Below are 22,728 nucleotides of genomic sequence, written 5' to 3'. Positions count from 1 at the left end.
CTAAAGTCTCTTTCTCTCAATATATAAATATATGTATATATATATATATATATATATATGTTTGTCTAGCTGTTTATATTTTAATTTACTTTAAAAATCAATTTATTTCAAAGGCTTAAAACCAAACTTTATTAAATTTAAATGCACTTGTATAAACAATTAATAACAACTACAGTATGTAACATATTAACCTATTTGAGTAAATTGATGTTGTATTTCATCTAACGATTTATTAATGTTTTTGGTTGATTGAAATCGGTTTAGCAGTTTCTTGTTTAAGCAAAAAATATATATATTAGTTTATTTTATAGATTTTTGCTGATAATATGAACGCTATTACAATATGCTGCGTTTAAAGTGATGAAAATGAGAATGAAATACATAGAATCAGCGATAGGTTCATGAAACCGTGAATGTCCCTTTGTTTGATTTTCTTAGTAAGCGTTAAGCCGCATAAAAAAGTCCAGTCACAAAAGAATATTGGATAATATGCTTGTTGTTGCAGAGGGCGCTGAGCGACAGCAATCAATGGTTAAAGTTACGACAGCGTTGAGAAACCCGCAGATTACATCTTTACGTAGTTCGACATGTTGGCTGTTTCACCATTGCTAGAGTTACGTTCTTTTAATGTTTTTACAACGCAATATGTTGAGGCTTCGTTGCCAAAACAGAAGTGCTCAATTTTTTAAATGTTCAGTAGCTCAAAATTATTAACTTTTCAGTAAATTTTCTCTCAATAAGTTTCAATTTTAGTGACTTTCTGAGATCGAAGAAGAGAGGCTGCAGCTGAAATACACTAACGTACTAAATATTTATCCACAATGGTTACTTGTATCAACAGTTTTCACGTAATGTATGTGTTGACAACTACTATACTTTTTAATTTAGTGCCAACGATTACTCATAATGCCGAAGCAAGCGAAAAAGGTATGAAAAACTTTTGATTAGGATAAAATGTTCAATCAATTTATAATTAGTTCACTTTAATTTAAAGATGTTATTGTAAGTATATGCCAACAAGTAGGTTTAAAAAAAAATCAGAATTTTGTTTAATATTTGTTTAAAGTTTATGAACAAAGAATGATACAATCTAGGGTTCGATTTGCCGCGGTAAAGGACGTAGATAATCTATAGTTTGTGTACTTTTGTGCTGAAACAAAACATAAAAACAAACAAGTTAATTAAATTAGCTAAAGAGATGTACATTTAGTGAAGTTTCTTAGGGACTGTTCCAAACATTTTATGTTTCGATAACTAACTTGTATTTAATTTAATCTGGATTGAATTACTTGTTTGTTTTGAATTTCTCGCAAAGCTACACGATGGCTATCTGCACTAGCTGCCCCTAATTTAGTAGCGTAAGAAGGCAATTAGACATCACCACCCATCGCCAACTCTTGGGCTACTCTTTTACCAACGAATAGTGGGATTGACCGAAACATATAACGCTCCCACGGCTGAAAGGGCGAACATGTTTGCGAATTATTTATTTAAAAGTGATAAAACTATGAGGTGCTCGGAATACTTACATCCACTAGCGATGTCATCATATTTTATTGATTACATTTTGGTTGACTTCCTACTAATAGCATTATTGAATTTCTTGTAGTAATTATCGTTGTCGTTAACCTTTGTATTAGTTTTAGAGCACATTCTTTTAATATTTCCTTTGATGTCAAAAGAATGAAACTACATGTGTATAACACGTGAAATTTAAAAATCCTAACTTTATTAGTTGATTAGACTCGTTAGTTAGGAGGAAACTTAGCCTTACACGATCAATTTTTTTTAATATTATTGTGAAGGGAATGTTATTTTGGCAAAATTCTGCAACTTTTGCCGCTCATATTTCTTTTCTTAAAAATGATAACAAGAAAACAAAACTTTAAAAGAGTACACGAGCGAACCCAAAACGCCCTCCTCCACTTTGTCCCAAAACATTACTGGTTGTTAGTGCATGTCTCCACTGACAGAAAAATCATTAAAAATAATCAAACATAAAAAATGGTTGTTTTTTATCCGATATTCGGGAAAAGTCACCCCAAGGATTTCTGCGCTAACCATGCCTATATTTGAATTATTAGGAAGGAAGGCTGCTAGCCAACAACATCCATCACCAACTACCAGGCTAATCTAGTCTGAGTGACTAGTGAGATTTGACCGTCACCTTTATGACGCACCCACGGCTCCGAAGCAACGAACGCTAATCTCCCAAGTAAAAGTCAACAGTGCTCTAAAAACATTTTGTGTGTGTATCATTTTATGCGATAAAGAGCAGCAAAATTATTATCAAAATGTAAATTTTGTCTTAAATATTAATCGTTAGTATATATATTTATATGATATATCTATTGTATTTCCATCATGTTAGCCGGGCATGGCCAGGTGGTTAGGGCGTTAGCTATGGGGGCGTTATAATGTGACGGTCAAACCCACTATTCGTTGGTAAAAGTTGGCGGTGGGTGGTGATGACTAGCTGCCTTCCCTCTAGTCTTTCACTATTAAATTAGGAAGGGCTAGCGCAGATAGCGCTCGTGCAGCTTTGCGCGAAATTCAAACTTCTATACGTACATTATACGTTGATAAGAATTCGTAAATTTTTTGTTTTTTTGAAAAATAGTCATCTGTAATTCCTTATATGGAAACGCTTAATGTTTTGAAATATTTTTATAAGTGGAATACTGGAAACAACCTCGTTTTCTTCTATGACACTTGACAGCAAAAGTAAATACCCCTCTGTATGTGCACTGCTACAATTGACTGAATTTCGTTAAACAAGACCCTGGTCACAAAAAGATATTACTTTATATGTCTCACAAGGGTTATCTGCGTTATCCCTTCACAAGTGTCAACTAACAGATTAGAGAATAGTCAATTAGTCAACATTACCCTTCGCCAACTATTGGGTTACGCTTGTTGGATCAGGTAGTGGGATTTATAATTAGACTACCAGTTATTAGTTAGTTGGTAAGATACTCAGCTTTTCACAATCTCGTACAAAGCTAATCTGGTGATCTGTTTCTACTTGTGTAGGAAGTAAACAACAAAGTTTGCCTGGCATACTTGTGACAAGATAGAATGATGGATTATAGAATATGCATGAAACTATGCATTGGCTTTAATTATTAATAATAATCAAAAGCCAAAGAATAGCTACGTGTACGTACCATGGCAAACTATTAGGCTGAAGCAGAGAACTACCATTTTTAGGAATTTTATATTTTAAAAATGTAGAGGATTAAGTTTAGAGCATTTTTAATAATCATCAAGTCTTAAATTATATAATCCTTTCAGGTTTTAAATTGTAATCTGCCAACTTAGGCGTTATATCTCATAAGACTTGATGTGTCATAAACGACTGTTCTAACAGCAGTTTAACATTGACTTTATTAATTGCAACCCATATGGCCTGATGAGCTCAAGCATTGAACGATAGGCCTCTTCTGTATCGCCATACAGCATATGTTGTATAATTCAAACTCTTGTTTTTCGAATATGATGAGCGTGAAAATATTATAAGTCTTATGATGAAGTAATTTTAAACTTATTACAAATTAACCTAGTGTTTACCTTTTTCATTAACGATAATGTAAATTTTAACACAGTCAATATTTTATAAAGTTTAAATTGAAAATATGCATATTGTGCATAGGTATAATAGTAGTAGCGTTTGTTAGTTTGTTTGCTTCGGATATTCGCGCAAAGCAGCACAAGGGATATCTATCTGCCCTAATTGTCCCCAATTTTGAACTGATAGATTAGATGGAATTCACCTAATCAACAGAGTCAATCGCCAACGCATGGCTATGATAATCGAAGAGAAGGATTTAACCGTTACGTTATGAGTCACCCAAAGTGAATAGTGCCCAACGGGACGCAAACCATGGACTCTTAGGTTCGCAATCTAACACACTAACACTAAGACCTGGCTTGGTCCACGAGGTGGTAGTGGGGGTGTTAGTGATGGATACACTTTTGAGTGTATTCAAAGAAGCAATGACGTATACTGAAAAAAGGTATTCACTACATTCCTTATTTCAAATTTCTCGTACAAAGTTGATTTGATGATCTGTTTCGAACAATGTAGGTAGCAGTTGACAATGTTTACCGAACAGTATTCAAGATAGAATAAGAGACATGAAACTGCGCATGAGCTATAATCTTTAATCAAGATCATACTAATAACTATGTTCTAGTTAGACTGATCAAAATAAGCTTTTAACTGTATTATACTGAAAACATAATATGCTGTTATATATATATTTTTTACTAACTTTCTTATATTGTGGTATTACTATCATAATATAAGTAAACTTCAGATCTTCTCAAATTCATATGCATTATATATTACACGAAACATATCTCTGTTTCATGTACTTTCCTTTCATTCAAAGTAGTGTAGCCTGTGCAAGCTAGTTAGTTGTTTTTAATAAATTTTCTTAAATGAATGATTCTATATCAATCACAAAAGCATTTTGCTTTGGCAAACTTTATTTTTTTATTTTCGTTTCGAGTGCTAAAGCATGGACTTATAGTTATATACGTATTTTAAAGTTAAGGTGATTTTAGACGATGTTGTTTTTTGTATACATAATCCCCTAAAGAAGAAAGGTTCACCTTTCGAAAGCGCTCGGGTTATAGGGTTTTTATTCGTTTCTAACAAGACGTCTTGAACCTACGTGTATTTCTAACATCATGAATAATCATAGTTCTCCTGTATCGCTCTTTTTTTTCTTAACTGATTTTTTTACGCAATTCGTTCTTAAAGAGCGAAAAAATGCTGAATACTTCGTTAATCTATTTTTATTTATTTTAAGGCAACTTTCTGAGTTAATCATCATTCATTCCTTAAAATAAATGTGTATGGTTATCATGTTTTATCTTTAGTAGTGCGCTTAACTTTACATAATTTTGTTGCACATCTGTAAGATTTCTTTGAAGCTCGCGCACAATCTAGAGTTATTGTCAAAGAAATTCTTCGCCCCCCCCCCAGTGGTACAGCGGTATGTCTGCGGACTTACAACGCTTGAATCCGGGATTCGGTACCCGTGGTTGGCAGAGCACAAATAGCACATTATGTAGCTTTGTGCTTAATTACAAACAAACAAACAAGAAATTCTTCAAATAACATGTACATGAAGTGTTTTGGTTATATTAATTTGAGTTTTATTCTTCCTTGCTCCTAGACTGTACTGATTAATAGTTCACAGGATTAATCTGTGTTTTCTAACAATAGGATCCTTGACACGAAGAGTTTAGTGATAACGAAATACTAAATGATTTGGTTAGTGTTAGATGCAATTTCTGTTCATTCCATTAAACGGAAATAGTTTACTTTTCTTACTTGTCGTTTTTTGTTGTTATTGAAATGAATGTGTAATATAATTTTTGATTAAACTTAGTTCCTGGATAAATAATTATATCGATTCTTTTCTGGGAAAATCTATGTTAATAAAGTGTCGAAATGTCGTATTGTAAAATAAATTACAAAGTAAAAAAAAAATACGTATATTAGCTGTAATAGAAAGTTGCCAGACAGCAAATAAAAATAATTATCTTTAACATTTACTACAGTAATAATCAAATACTCTTTGATTCAATATTATATTAATCATTCGCGGAAATGCAAGTATATGTTTTAAAAGAAGAAATAATATATTATAAAATTCTCAATAAAAAATCGAAGTTTGAAAATATAATAATCGCTACACCAGTTAAAATTTCCATAAACAAAATTGGTTCGTTTTAATTTTTATGAACTATTTATTACAACATTTTAAAAGATTAAAATTATAAAAACAATAAAACAAAAAATGTTCATGACTTTATGAAATGGTCTAACACTTTCAAACATTGATATAAAATGTTCATTTTTAAAACTTAACCTGGTTGAACTGAGAATTTTTTATATATATTTTTTTAATTTTCAGTGCAATCTGAAGGTTGGAAACCATATCCAACGAAGGCGACAAACAATTTCAAAAAGAGTTTTTTTCTTATTGTTCCCAACGTTTCATCTTACACCATTTTCGAGATTCTTTGAGCGCTACCTGTTACAAATGGTAACTATAACCAGAGGCGCTCAAATATCCTCGAAAATGGTGTAAGCCTAAACGCCGGGTATCTGAAGTTGTTTGTCGTCTTCCTTGACTATGGAACTGAAATTGTTTTATCCGGTTAAAACAACAACTATGGATTAGATTAAATTTCATACTCGTATAGGTTTTCTCTGAGTCACCTCATATTGTTAGTATTGTTACAGTTTTTATTAGCTTTGACCTACGTAAGGGCAGATTCTCATATTGTTAGTATTGTTACAGTTTTTTATTAGCTTTGACCTACGTAAGGGCAGGTTCTCATATTGTTAGTATTGTTACAGTTTTTTATTAGCTTTGACCTACGTAAGAGCAGATTCTGACAGCCGAAGAGTTTGCTTTAACATTTATTTGTAATAAAGCATATTTTATAGATCTTCAAAAATCTAAGACTTTGTTTGTCTTTCTCTTATTTTATTTTCAAGTTATTTTTACATTTTGAAATTAACATATCTCTTCCAAATTTTTTTTACAAGTTTTAGATATTCATTGTTTTAGTCAGTTTATCATATTTATGTAAGAAAACAGTCAGCTGATTCTATTTTGGTTTTTGCTTTGCTTCCCTACATGAAAATATTCTGTTAAATAATTTCCAAGTCAATATATACATATACTCACAAGCACACACACACACGCGTATATATTATAGAAAATGTTCTGTTAAAGTATTACCAACTAAATATATACTTATTCTCACAAGATCACACACACACATGCATATATTATAAAAAATGTTCTGTTAAAAAATTACCAACTCAATACATTAATATACTCACAAGCACACACACATACGTATATATTATAAAAATGTTCTATTTAAGAATTACCAACTCAATACATACTTATAATCACAAGCACACACGCACACGTATATATTATAGCAATTGTGCCTTTTTATATCAAACCAAGCAGAAAGATACTAAACGGGATGTCCCTGCTATTGTCGATTTTTTTTTTTTCAAATTTATCGGCTTCTACAAAAGATAATAAAGCATAACGTACCTAATCAACGGAATACGGTGCAGTTCCAATGAAAGGAGAAAGGACAATCATGAACAACATCCAGTTTGCAAAGAAGTGTCCCGCTGACAATGCCCACTTTCTCTAATAATCGTGTCCAAGCCGAGGTGCTCGTTCGATAAACCCACTTCATTCACTGCGACTGTACCGTGCAAAGAACGATAAATCAGTGTCAGTAAATCTCGTACAGTGCTACTGGCTACAGTGCTCTGTGGTAGATTAATCTGTGTCGTTATAGCGAACCCAAATGATGTTTCTGGCAGAATCAATTCTGACCTTGGTCAGCTAGTCTGAAAACTAACAGCTAAATATTGATACATCACGAGGGGGAATAATTAAAAAAATATATATTTACTTGCATAGACTTACCGTCTTATAAACTTTTTGTTGTTTATTTATTTTCTATCTTGTACTATATTTTTTATAAGTAATCTCGTAATATCAAATATTGTTTCAATTTTTCAATATCCAAGCTTAAACATAATACAATACCTGAAAAAATGTTCTTTGAACGCTAAACAATAACGTCTTCCAGAGAATATTGATTTTAATATTTATGAACTAATTTTTCATTTCATATCAGTATGTTGATTGTTTATATACAATTTACTGATTTATTTGTAAGACAAATATGTTTATCCTTGTAAGATTGAAATGTATAATGACCCATTTATGGGTAAAACAACTTTGAATAATGAATATGTTTTAACTTTCTTCTTTAAGTTTCTTGATATTAACAGTTTCACAACCATTAACTTGGTTTTGAAAACTCTCCAAGGTAAGGGATGAGAAGAGCTGCTTAATATATTACTAAATTTATATTTTTTGATAAACACGATGGTTATTCTGACAGTAAATTATTTAATATTTACGTTTGAAAACAAACACATATTGAATGCATTTACAAAGACTGTCGTGATTATTAAGATTTTCCTTGATTATTTTAAATTTTACCACACGTAAACTTTAATGGTGTCATTCAACATCAAAATAAACCTATTTCTTCGAAGAGTAAATTCTGGTACACTTATTCAATCGTGTACGACGTGTCTGTTGACAGCTCTCATTTCTAAATTTAACTGGTAAGATATTTAATCTTATTAGTTGGAATTTTATCGCAATTTTAAAGTAAGTTTTTTAATATTATTTTACTTTGGTAATATTTTTAGAAACTTTGAGACTATTTTGATTTTTGCTAGAGTCTATTTTAGAGTTTAGGTTAACCCTAATTTTTGTTAGGGTTAACTTATACTAATGGCGGAATTAGAAGAAAAAACAAAAATGAAGTCAATTCTAAAACAGGGAAGATTTTAAAGAATATGAAGATATAAATATGAACACCTAAGAGGTGGATTCCAGCATTGATACAGGAGATGAAGATTAGAATTTTTAAAAATGAAACCTACACTTAACCTAACAGATCACCAATATATAAATAAAAAAAATAAAACTAAATGCCTGAAGAAAGAAACGAAAGAAATTGAACAAAGGAAAAATAACATTAATACAGATTTGTCTCCTATTATAGTTAAAAATGTACCAAAAGAGTTTGATATTAATTTAAGGTTTGTAAGGAGATTAAGAAATTATTTCCAGATTCGAAACTCAGAATAGTTAAGAGATTAAAAAATGGTAAAATTTCGTTATAAAAACTGATGAAGAAAAAACTACTTGGAAAATAGCCTGAAGGAAAATTTTCTGGACCAAAAGTTTTAATAAGATTGCAATACAATTACAAAATGCAAGGACAGAATATTATAGTTATGCAAGGTGTGAATTATACAATTGAAACAGAGGATATTATGGAAGAATTAAAATTAGAAGAATAATAAACTGAAGAACAGGTGAGCCAACAGTTAGTATTTTTAATAAAAGAAGAAAATGGTAATGGATTAATTGAAAATGGCCTCCATATTGGATATCTACATTTTAAAATAGGAGAGTATAGAAACTTTTCATCTGTAATTCAGTGCTACAAATGTCAACAATTTGAACATATGACAGATAGCTGCTTCAATGAAACAAAGTGTGTAAGGTATGTTGGAAATCATAGTCTCAAGGAATGTATAGAGCAAAGAGATAAGATTAAATGTGTAAATTGTGGTGAACAACATCATTATGGTTTTAAAAAATGTAAAAGATGTAAAGAAGAAGAAGGGAAATATTTGAATACACCAAAGAATTATAGTAAAAAAAGACTTTTGCTATGTTATCCAAAGAAACACCAAACAAATTTATAACTCAAACCATGATGGATAAAATTGTAATTGACTTAAAATATAAGATTTTATATAACATTAATTCTAACTGAATTGTTAATCAAGACTAGAAACTCAAAAACTACAAGAAGTGATGTAGTTAAACCAGTGTGTGATATATTCAGTAATCAAATTGTGAAAACTAGATCCAAAATGTACATATGAAAAAATAGTAGCTACACAAAGTACAGTTAGTCAAAATTTAACTACATTTGCCAAAAAGAACAAGGCGAGATAATGTTGATGTTTTATCTATTAATATTCAAGGTAACCTAATTGGAAAATAGTTTTCATACAGTATGTATCTCTGAAACAAAACATATTTTGAATGAATATTTTGAATGAAGTGATTATACAGTGTATAAAAAAGATAGAGAAGTAAATAAGCATAATTTAGGGGTAGTAACTTTAGAAAGTAATAAATCTAAATCATTATCTGAAATTAATACTCTTGAAAATGAAGTGGTTGTAGTTAATATCTGGATTAATACAATAAAATTTACCACAGCTAATATTTGTATATATCCAAACAAATATCCAGATAAACATTTAATTCAAAAATTAGTAAACAATAATGTAAATTTGTTAATCTTAGGATATTAAATAGCAAACATATAGGGTGGGGATGTAGAGAAACTGATTTTAATGGTAACTATTTATTAGATATGATTGATAAATTTAATCTAATTATGTTAAATTAAGGAAGATACACTCATACCAGTAACATAACAAGGTGAGTCAGATATATTAGACTATATTATAATCACTAAAAAGTTTTGTAAACATACATCTAATTTTGATTTAGGTGAAGATGTCAACAGTGATATTTTCCAGTAATAATTTACATAAAAGTACACGAAAAAAAGTATATGATCAAAATAAAAAAATAATCTAAACTTAATTTTAAAGAAAAGCTGATTGAAATAAATTTAATAATATACTTATAGAAAGTTTAAGAGATTATACATTTAAAATAGCTAACGATAGCTGTTTGCAAATTAATAAATCTTTTTAATCTTCATTGAAATCTGGTTATATTCCTACAAAATGGAAGAAAAGTATTAACACCATGATTCCAGAACCAAATAAGAGTAAAAGTGATCCAAGTAATTATAGACCCATAAGTTTGACAAGCTATTTATTTAAAGTTTTGGAAGAATAATTAATAATAGATTAATACAATGTTTAGAAGAAAGTTTTAATAAATATCAAACTTGTTCTAGGAAAAATCAGTCGACATGAGAACAGCTTGTCAGACTTACCGAATCCATAGTTGATGGATTTAATCACCATAACCCAACTGGAGCCATCTTATTGGATGTTGAAAAAGTGTTTGATAAAATTGGTTCAACGAATTACTTTATAAATTAATTCATGATTTTAAATTGCCATATTCCGAAATAAGATGGATAAATAATTGTTGTTTAAAACAGGGTAATTTGTATTAGATTAAATGACATAGAATCTGAAATTTTTCTCCAATGGTAGGAGTACCCCAATGCACAGTATTAAGCCCTTTATTATTTAGTATCTATACAAACGATATTCCATATCCAACAAGTAATAATGGTTATATTAATATTACCCAATATGCTGATAATATCACATATTGGGTAACAAATTATTCAAATTTAGTTATAATAAAAAAATTACAATTGGCTTTTGTGGATTTGGAGTTGTGATGTAATCTTTATTATTAATAAGTTTAAAAATTCGTGATAGCTTCTAAATGTTTACCAAACAAGAGGAACGTCAAGTGAAGCATGGGTTTAAGCGAAAAACTGCTTTTGTAGATTTTGGTAACTCATAAATGGTAATAGTGCCAGATAAGTGTCTGTTTCTATTCCAAAAATATCTTGAGGAATCATAGCAGACTGTTAAAGTGGCTAATTAGTACGTTATCAATTCCATTTTTATTAAATTTCTTGTATATGGTTTTTCTTATTTTGCGTGGTCACAGGTATATATAGCTTTATCTCTAACGTTACAAGCAATGTAAAATTGTAAAAAGATAAAGTTCAGAACTTCTTCTCAATAATCTAGATGCCATTCTCAGCATAAATATACTTATGATCACACTTTTTTATTATCCTTTAAACACATCTAATTGTTTACATTGTTTGACTTTTAATGTGTTAAAATTATAAATCGATCGTATGTTAGATTGATGAACGAAGTAAATAAATTTCATTTATACAAAATATTAAATGTTTCCTAAGAAACTGAAACTCTACAACATATTTCTCTTAAGTACAATGAAATTTATTGGCACTTTGCGGCATTTTATATTTGTGTGAATACAATCTATATCACCACGTCTGTTATTCTCTTTTTGACGATCGTGCATCTCGACACACACAGTAGCCTTACATCGCAGTTTCCGTTACAAAAGGCTCCGTCGTTAGGTTGTCATGTCCAAAAACACTTAAATGTTTGTTGTTTTTCCTTAATCCACAGAGAATGAAAATTTCCTAGCGTTCGTTTCAATAGTGCTATTGCCTAAATTCCATAGACCAGTATGTATTTGCATGGAATAGCATGGATACTCATTTTATTCTCTAGTTGATTTATATATATACGAGGGTTGAACGGACATATCGTCGTAGAAGAAATTTGTGTACACGTGACTCGTGTGCCTATGCTGACAGAAATCCTTCTTAATTATGTTTTTTTTGTGTGTGTGTTGCCTGGGAAACGTGGATGGCTTTTGGCACTAACGTTTTTTTTTTTTGTGACAAGTTGCTGCATTTTGTTTACCACAACAGAAGAACGACTTGTTGCAGGTCTCTTTGTGGATGATTCCGTTGTCCTTTGTTAACCTATATCCTTAACTACTACAAATATCTCCGAATTGGAAATTATATATTCTCTAACTGAAGACATTTTTATGATACAAATGTATGAATGTTTTGCTTACGAAACGAGTGCAACACACTCTTCTCAAAAACAACCAAGTTTTGGCTACATCAGACACCTGCTTCTGACAAATGGTATAAAAAAGAACCAAGTTTTGGCTACATCAGACAACCTGCTTCTGACAAATGATATAAAAAAGAACCAAGTTTTGGCTACATCAGACAACCTGCTTCTGACAAATGATAAAAATGCGACTTTATATCGGATGTATTCGTTATCTGCTGATCTGTTATTTATACTCGTTTTAGCACATCGTAATCAACTCTCTGTAAACTGATAACAGGACGAAACAAATCACAGCTTTTTACGAGGAGAGTAAGATTGTCAAACGGTGTTTACAGGCTTCCAGGGGCAGTTCGTAATCAGCATCTGTTTTCAGGTGAGGAAGATGACTGTACAAACTGAAACAACGGCAATCCCATACGAGCACATAGGTTAAATAAAGAAAGGGATCTTAGGAACTTGGTGGATAAGTCACTTGAGCCATTGCTAGTGTATGATAACTAAAATTAAGTAGTGTGTGTGTATATATATATATATATATATATATATAAGGATTACAACTCAAAAGAGGTAATTAACTCTAAACACATCATTAGACAGGCATCATTTGAAATACTGCGTACAGTTCGAATTTTCTATTGTAAGAGGGCTACTAGGATGATTCTGGGGATGAAAGTATTATCATATAGGGATAGTTTTAACTCTACTTAGCTAATTTTAAGCAAAAACACTGTAAGATGTGATTTTGTTGAAATTTGCAAAATTATCTGAGGTTGGACAAGATAAAGACCCCCACCCCCCGAATTCCTTATTCTGAAGACTATAGGACGAGAAGATACATGTTAAGATCTTTAAAAGACAGACGAGGATCCAGCTTAGACACCTTTGATTTTCCAACATTTTGATTCGCTTATGGAATAAGCTGCTGTCAGCAGTAATGCACTCCACCACTTGAAGAAGTTTAAGAGGGGAATCGATAATTTCCTGACATATAAAAGCAGGGTTCAACTTTTTGTTTTTTCTCAGGGGAGAATGTGCAAGAATGTACTTTAAAAACCAAATGGTTACTTGTTGTCCGTATATCATTCCTGTAAGGTTTCTTCCCATTGCAGGAAGCTCCAATGAGCTTTCATGCCTTTGATGTGTTTAAACATGGTCTTGGAAACTGATATTGATGTACAGAAGATTCTGTGTTTTTTAAGTTGACCCTGTCTTCTTTCGCAGAAACTTTTTACAATAGAAATTGTGACGTCGGGCAATAAGGGATAATCATACCATTAAAATGTGTACGATCGACCACAAGTAGCAATTCTAGCTCATATTATGTTACATTTAGTTTAAAAATATCAAATTAGAGCCAATGTGGCAGTACCGTACAGAATGATTTGAAATATTTTTATAAGAGGATTGAATAAACACATTAAATGGTACACCGAAATATGACTGAAAATGTTTGAAATACTTTATTTATTGCTAGCACAATGGCCTTTCTAGCATAGAAAGAGTGAATAACTGTATACTAACAACTAAACTTTAGCCATTTTAATTACTGACGAATAACCGTTTCACTTACTAGTCTCACTAAGTTACTAAAATTTGTAAATTATGTTTATTTTAGATAATATTTATAATCTATACTTGTTTAAAGAATTAATAAATATTTTAATGATAGCTTAATATTAAACCTTGCAATCTTTCCTCGAAATAGTATCATTATTATTATCGAACAAAAGCCACTAGAACGGTCTCTGTAGTTGCCTAATATAAACCTATGGCCAAAATGCACTAAGATAATACCATTTCATTGAGGTAAGTGGACAAAGTTTATATCTTCGTAAATATATATATATATAATTTACATGCATGTTGTTTTTTATATTAGCTTTGGTTTGGTTTTACATGGGAACAATAAGTCATTTACAGACTTGTTAAACATCGTATTAGGACTGTACTTAATGCATGAGCAACTCACCAGAGTATTCGATAACTCCTGGGTGACTGATATTGAAGAAATGAACCCTTTGATGTCTGCCCTACTTTTGGTAATCATAGGGAGATTAAGAAATAACACGCTTGGGTTTCATTGATTTTTAAAGGAAGTTACTATGTCAGAATGGATTTGTTGTGGTTTGTCATCTGGGAATGTGCTATTTTATCAGCCTCATTTTAACTTTCCGATTAAGAAGGTAGCCTTACTTTAGCCCTAAATAATTCAGTTGTGTTCTGGCAACTTTTACTGTCAAGAGTCTAAATCATCCATATTTAACACTAATGTGTGAAAGTTAGAGTATATCTTCACACCAGCCAGCCAGTGTGTTAAAGCTCCTGTTTTAATCTGCATAATATTATTCAGTTTCATTTGTACTCACCATAGTACTGTTCATCATCCCAACGTTCAGTAAACAAGCAGCATAATAACGAATTTGCCGTCTTATTTGTTACGCCCCCAGTGGTACAGCGGTATGTCTGCGGACTTACAACGCTAGAATCTGAGTTTCGATACCCGTGGTGGGCAGAGCACAGATAGCCCATTCTGTAGCTTTGTGCTTAATTACAAACAAACTTATTTGTTACATTTCGTGCTATGTCTAATGTTTCATTTTGTTAGGTTATCCGATTAGAACATCCATATCATGTTACTGCTTTCTAAAACCTCGAGTTTTTTTGATAATCCGATTGCCTGAACGTATCTTGAATAACTCATTAAAACATTATTAGCAAACATGAGCTAGGTGGTCGTTATGTTTACCTAATCTAGGCTTATGGTACAAACCTTTCCACAAAAATAAGTGGGAAAGCTTGTATGCACACACATATATATATATGTATATAGATATAAATATATATATCCGTAAGCATTTCCTAGCTCCTATACTTATATAGCTGTTGGTCTTCCTCTTTCACTACAAAACTTTTACATATTTTAATATATGATTCTTCGCTCTGTTGTGGAAATGAAGGAATAGCATAGTTATTTATCAGCTTTCAAAATGTAAGATTTTAGCTGTAATCTGATATTTGACTGTTGTATTAATATCAATCATCAGCTCGACACTCTTTTGAAGTAAGTATTATAATGTCGCTGCAGACATAAGGGGGTGTTACAAAAAGTGAGATACTTCTCTTGGAACCGTTTTTATAGGTGTACAAGTCTGTTCATTGATTATATTAATCTCGTGAATATCATCCACAGTTGTGTAAAAGGAGTCTAGAAAAACTGCTAACCATCCTAGCTATGCTTCATTTTCAGGCATCACATTTTACAGGAAATATGTAATAAACTTTGAAAAGTGAATAGCTATATGTTACTGACTGAATGATAAGTCTATAAACAATATTTTAAAGAATGGTGGTGCTCAGAAACGACAGTCTAGGGTATTGGCAGAACGACTACCAACGGTGATGAAATTGGTTTTGTAAAGTAGTCTGCAGTGTGAAAAGACAAAAGAAGAAAATAGCAACGCATATGTTCTTAGTATTTAATATCTGAACGACATTAACCAATGTTATAAACAAAATGAGTCACATGGGCTCAAACTTCTGAGATACAGGAACAGACTAACAGTTATACAAACGCCAAACAACAGTTGTTTGTGCATATAATGGCTACATTTTATGGACTAAAACAATAATAGTAAAACGTGACCTGATCGGGTTAGTCCATGTTTACCATTTTTTCTCATCCTTTATGTATAAAAATGAAGAAATATAAATATTGAGAGCTTTGTTCCATCTATAAAGGTTGGCTGTATTTTACCATTGAAGGCATAATTCAACTATTTATTAAAAGAACAAATTGAAGCATCTGTTAAGTTGATATTACACCTAATCCCATTATATTATTGATAAATACTACTTCATGGAGCTTTCATAAGCCCTCAGGCGTCTAACATGCCCCATCACCAGAATTAAGTGTTATTGAACCCTTATATTGTATTCTTGAAACCAGACATTGTCATAAATTTTATAATTTGACACTCTTGAAAGATTTAAAGGTTGTTCTCATTAAATAATATGTAACATTCCACCTGAAATGTTTCAGTGTCTTTCTGGTTTATTACAAAACCGAATTAATCCTGTCTTGAAAGCTTTAATTGATCCAGCATAATATCAAACCACTTTGTAGAAAGGGCGCTTTGGTACAATGCTCGTATGTTTTACTTTAGCTTTATACTGAAATTCTTCACTTATATACGAATTGGTTAAAGTTGAACAAAAAATTCAGGTGTTTTTCTATTTTTAACATGACAGACTTTCAGCCTTCTTCCGTCAAGAAAATACCTAATACTAATAACAAAAAGATGTAGTTATGAAACTAACCCTTTCACCAGTATTAAATAACATTTAAACAGAACATTTTAAACATAACAGCCGCTGTGAGATCCAGAGTTTAGCAAAGATATAGATAGCCACACATTTTGGACAATATTCCAGAACTTATGAACCATGTGAACAGGCAATGTCTAATTTACAACAGAAACAGAAGAAGGTAACAATCTCCCATTCCAAGACTTGATGGTTACGAAGAGAAAAATACCCTAGCACCACAAGAATTTACAAGAAATCCACAGCCGCTAATAAAATTTTCTACATTAATTTAAATCAGCCCACCTGTGTAAAGACGAGCATCATACACTGTACAGAGTCCAGAAAGAAAGAAAAAATAATACAGAAGAAGGAAGAAAACACATCACTCAACTCTCCTTAACAATGGATGCCATGTACATTTGAAAAATAAAATAAACACCAATCAGGAAGAAAGTTGCAGATGAACAGCAATGTTCCTCTATGGGAAAAATTTCTGAGGATATATAAATAGCATCAAGTTGCAACAGTAATTAGAAACCACAGCTCAATACAATCGCAGTTAAGGCACAACAAAACATTTAAAGACAATGACTAGAACAAAATCAACATTTACAACATCTTTTGTGAGTTCCGACTCTAATACATTTGATAAACAAACACAAAAGTATTAGTTATAGACCATAATAGTCATACGAGACTGCAATATCTACCTATCGGCAACAACACATCATATCAGAGAAGAAGACAGCAGAACAGGTTGTAATAATGGAATATTAACCAAGGAAAAGAAGGGTAAAAAAATCGTTTACACCCACTTACTTCAGAACACATGTAAAAATAGAATTCAATAACACCTGATTATCCATCTTGAAACCATTCGAATAATTGATTCAAATCATGACGGTACTATCCAGAAGAAATCACATCAGCCTTTCTAATGATTAGACCCTCGATTTAATATTCAAGCCTTTATTTCAAATACTTCCCTGAACAGCATATTATATTAATAGCCGAAATATAGGACACATGTTAATTACTACCTTGTAAAAAAAATTTAAATATCAATAAATAGAAAATAGGCTTAAGTGATCGTATAAGCTACTAACACTGTAAAAAACAAGTACACAAACTTCTTGGTGGTAGTTTTATTGCAATAACTCATACAAAACGTCAATACAAATTAAACTTTATTATCTTAAATTGTATTTTTAAGGAAATAAGTCATCTAACGTTAACTATTCAGCCAGAAATATTATATAAGTGTTATACGCGTGTAGTATAAATTTTGAAGTATCAGATAATCACTTAACAAATTAATGCTTTTCTGGCAGTTATGGGCATAGCAATTGTGCTTACAAAAATTGGCAGTTTAAAAGTTCTTATCTTTAGATTGAAATACCACAAAATACATGTGTATATTTATATCTATATATTTTAACCTAGAAATGATTTTATCTCCATATCAAATCAGGCACTAACGCTTTCCTCCTGTCAGACTGACAAAAACAAAGGAAGACAAAGATTCAATACTATTATCTATTATGCATTTTAGAGGGGCATATGTAGACATACTATTGTTAGGTTTTTAAAATTATTTTTTGAATTACAAAAATTATTACATAACTGACGTATTAGCACACAAAAACTCAAAACATAAAGAAAAACATGACTGCTTTTTATCACCGAGATTCGCTTGGCTAATATAATTTGGTGTCTTGAGTCAGGATTATAATCAAATATCGTCAGAATGCAATGAAGTAATTTACCCAACTTGGCATAACACATTCAGGAAAGATTACTTCACGGGAACAGTAGTCTTCGTAACTGAGGTATGAGAAAAACAAAGCAGATGTGATTTATAATGTAACTCAAATGAAACTTATTCCCACGTGATTTTTGAGGGATTAGATATTTTCATCTTTTGTAACAATACAGAATTCCAAAAGAAAATTAGCAGAAATGTCATTCATACGTTGTCTTTGTTTTATATTTATTGTTCTAATAATTTGTATGTTTTTTCTTACCTATAAAGAGCTGTGTTAATACATTATTTACTTTCTTGAACATAATTTTTATTTAGAAGAAAATAATGGACCTCTTTTTAGGTAAATTGATATTAAAAGCCTTCTGAGCAGGAGTTCATTTTATGATAGTTCGCTGTAAAGTTTCTTAAGATGTATAGCGAACTTAGTTAATTTTAATCTGTTTAGAAATTAGACAACTAAAAACATTTGTCACGTGTTAATATATATTTAGAGTGAAATCACATAAATACAAAAATTTAACATAATCTTGGAAAGGTAAATAGTCTGTTGCTTTAATACTCTCGCAGGTTCGAATCTACGTCTCACCAAACATTCTCGTCGTTTCAGCCGTGGGGGCGTTATAATAGTACGGTGAATCTCACTATTCGTTGATAAAAGAATAGGCCAAGAGTTGGTGGTGTTGACTAGCTGCCTTCCCTCTAGTTTTACACTGCTAAATTAGGGACCGCTGGCGCAGATAGCTCGCGTGTAGCTTTGAGCGAAATTCATAACAAACAAACAAACAAGCTTTAATACTCACCTAATATGTGCTACACGTGATATTTCGAATCAAAGCTTGGTTAATTAAATTCTTTTTACTCAAAATACTCGGATAAATATACCATAAAATCTAATAAAACCGACAATGTAACTATTACTAATAAAAGTAAAAACACAGTTTCATATAATATTATTCCTAGTACTTATCTATCCGTATAACTTGTTAGAGCTCAAAATATACTATAATTAAATATTTGGCATCCTACATCGTTGAGTTATATTCACATTTCTGTACATCAAAAAACTCCTACACGATCATTGTGACATATTTTTCAATTAAGGAATCGATCCACTAAAGAAGGAATTTGTCTCCTGCATATCAAGAATAATTCTGGTGAAAGTAACTTGGAAACAATATGGTAAAAAAGATCTGTTCAACGACGACACAGCGTATGGTATCGTACAAACACTGACATAAGAATGTTCATAAGCTTCAATCCAGACAGGCGTAATTACCTTTAAAGTTACGATGATGCACTCTAAACTATAAACTAGCTTTTATTACATTGATAGTTAAGTAAGTTTTACGATAAACAGGCCGTAAAAAATGTTAATTTAGTGCAACAAATGCTACTCACTAAAAACGACTTTCAATAGCTAAACATTGATTTTGGAAATTTCCTTAACCGAGAGACTTAGACACTTGTATTCCGTATATAGGTCAACCTTAATTCGCCTTTAACTCACTGTTTGTAAATAGTATTGTGTACCCAAATAATGTTATACTTTCAGAAAAATTTCGAATAAGCAGCTATTTATTTATAAAAAAAAGTAAAAATACTAACATTGTGATAGTTTTATTCCATCAAGAAAACATGGCATCGTGATCCACATTGCTGCCTCTCCCCAGTGGCATGTCTACGTACTTATACTGATAGCAACCGAGTTTCGATACCCGTAGTGGGCAGACCACAGATAGCCCTTTGTGTAGCTTTGTGATTAATAGCAATAACAATCCACATTGCTATGTTATTCCCGAAACAATTTTTCCCTGATATGTGTAATAGTGATAATAGGAATGTAATGCATATATAATAATGGCTGGAGACGGCTTAAATGGGTAATGAAGAAAAACTTTAATATAAGTTTAACATGACAGCAAATGTACAACGTTTCGACAAGGTTTTGTCATCATCAGGTAATGCATATATATCTATATATAATAGTAGTTTAATCAAATACTTTTTGTGTTACATTTTTTAAAATATGATATTAACATTCATTCATCAGCTTGTTGTTCATCAAGTCTATGTTAAAAGCGTTTATCTCGCGTGTATGAGCATTTTAATATGAGCTCAAATCATCAGTAAAATTGTTTTCCTATTGGCTTATTATATCTATTCAGAAATTTTGAATATTTATGAAGTCTAGTGATGTTTTGAATAGGTTCAGCGGAGCTAATTTTATCGGATAAATAAAAGTTAAAGAAAATACTTTATACTTTTTTATAAAGGATACATGAAATATTTATTGTATCTATATCAAAATTGCATTTCCAAACATCACTGGACTTCATAAATATTCAAAATATCTGAATAAATATCAAGCTTACCGTTTCATGTAAATTTGTAATTTTGTCTAAATTACTCCACTGTCACCGATGGGACAGCGGTACGTCTACGGACTTATAACACTAAAATCCGATGTTCACTTGCTCACAGCGGACACAGCAGATAGTTAGATTTTCGTGATGCTTTAACTTATTATTGATTCTTTCCTTTCTGGGCACCGGTTGACAATGTGGTAGAGCTGTGGATTTCGTAGCTGGCGAGCCAAGCTGAATCTGTGCATCACCAACAATTTTATCTACACTTTACGTTGTGTGTACGTTATAAGAATGATAGTCAATTCTTTAACTTGGTTGATTGGTGGTAGGTTGCTACTGACTGGCTGCCTTTCCTCTAGTCAATTGTTAAAAAAGTAAGGACGCCGGGAATATGACTTAATAGCTTTTTCTATAATCATGAAATGCAAAAATTTCTTTTCATTTAAATATTAGTTCCATTTTTAACACAAGTATGACGTCATTGGAATTCGTGATATTAAGACACACATTACTTATTAACTGTGTGTTATAAAAATAACAATTCAATCCAAACAGTCAAATAGAAGCACCCAAGAGTTGGCGCTAAGTATTGTTGACTAGCTTGCCTTACTCTTAATCTAGCAGTTCAATATTATGGAAAACTAGCTCGAATATCTAAAGCAAACAATTTGAAAATATGACATTCAGTTGTTATTTGAAAAGTGTTAATAAGTTTCATAATGTTCCCATAAACTTCTTTGCTTGAAAATATTCACCCGTGGTTGGTTGGAATTGGAATATTATATCTAATCGATAATTATCTGTAGAATTGCAGTAATTAAACAGTTTGATGAGTAGATAGAAAATAAAACTATTTGTGTCTGCGGAAAACCATTATTATTTTAATAGTTATTAAGGTCGACATTCTAGTATCGAAGACAATATTTTATTCGGCAATCGTAATTTATCACCTTCTGCTTTTTTAACCATGCCACTTGCATCGATGGATAAGGTTACTTCAACATTGCTCTACTCCTCTTGTGCAGTTTTCATTACCCCAGCTAATGTCTTTGGTGTACGATTTCTAAGTGTACTCTTAAGGATAATAAAGCTGCGTCGAAGGACTTGAAAGGTATGTATTAGTTCGTCAAGAAATTAATGTTGCTTTTTTAGATGTAAAAACCCGAGCAACTTATATATCAAAACAAAACATTTATTAAATGAAATAGTCTCTATTCAATGATGCTTTTCTATCGTACAATCATGTTGTTAATGCCCTGATTAAAAAAATCACTTAGCTTTAAACCAAAAAACATGTTGATGTCCTCTTTAACACCTTCCAGACTTGCATACGTTTTCCCATTAAGATAGTATTGCAACGAACGAAAAAGATGGTAATCAGATGGTTCCATATCTGGAAAATATGGTGGGTGGGAGAGAACTTCAGCAACCCAACTCTATAATATTGTGTTGCGTCAAACGTGCCACATGTGGACGTGCATTGTCCTGGAGAAGAAGAACACCTTTCCGATTGACGAGTGAAGTGCGTTTCTGATGAAGGGCTTGATTTAAACGTTCCAGTTGCTGACTATAGATCTCTGCATTGACAATTCGCTGTAGATTGAGAAGTTCGAAATGAGTTACTTCTTTGATGTCCCACCAAATGTAAAGCATCACTTTCTGCGGATGGAGTCCAGGTTTTGGGGTAGAAGTGGTTTTTGTTTAAGACTGAGACATTGTTTTTGTTCTTTAATATTCGCATAGAGAATCCATTTTTCATTACCGGTGACAATTCTGTCCAAAAATGGTTCACGCACATTACGCGCCAGAAGAAACAAAGCAACGTCCACATATTGGAAACGATGATCATCGGAGAGTTTGTGAGGCACCCAAACACCTTCTTTATGAAGTTTTTCCATATTCCTTAGATGTTTACGTATTGTCTCATGAGAGAAATGCAATTTCAGGTCCATTTCACGAGTGTGTTGTCTTGGGTTAGACTCAACAAACGTCTTGAG

At 31.6% G+C, this 22,728-nt stretch overlaps 1 protein-coding gene across 1 annotated transcript in view; it reads left to right on the top strand.

Moving 5' to 3' along the window:
* The first annotated feature begins 648 nt into the window (after positions 1-648).
* LOC106465066 (nephrin-like) overlaps positions 649-22,728 on the top strand; it is a 108,878-nt gene continuing 86,798 nt past the window's right edge. The window contains exon 1 of the mRNA XM_022393356.1: positions 649-927. Within this exon, the coding sequence (XP_022249064.1) occupies positions 822-927 (106 nt within the window). The 5' untranslated portion in view covers positions 649-821. The remainder of the gene's footprint in view (positions 928-22,728) is intronic.

The sequence above is a fragment of the Limulus polyphemus genome, unplaced genomic scaffold, assembly GCF_000517525.1.
Source record: "Limulus polyphemus unplaced genomic scaffold, Limulus_polyphemus-2.1.2 Scaffold65, whole genome shotgun sequence".
In the NCBI taxonomy this organism is placed as follows: Eukaryota; Metazoa; Arthropoda; class Merostomata; order Xiphosura; family Limulidae; genus Limulus; species Limulus polyphemus.
This window is presented reverse-complemented; position numbering and strand designations above follow the sequence as displayed.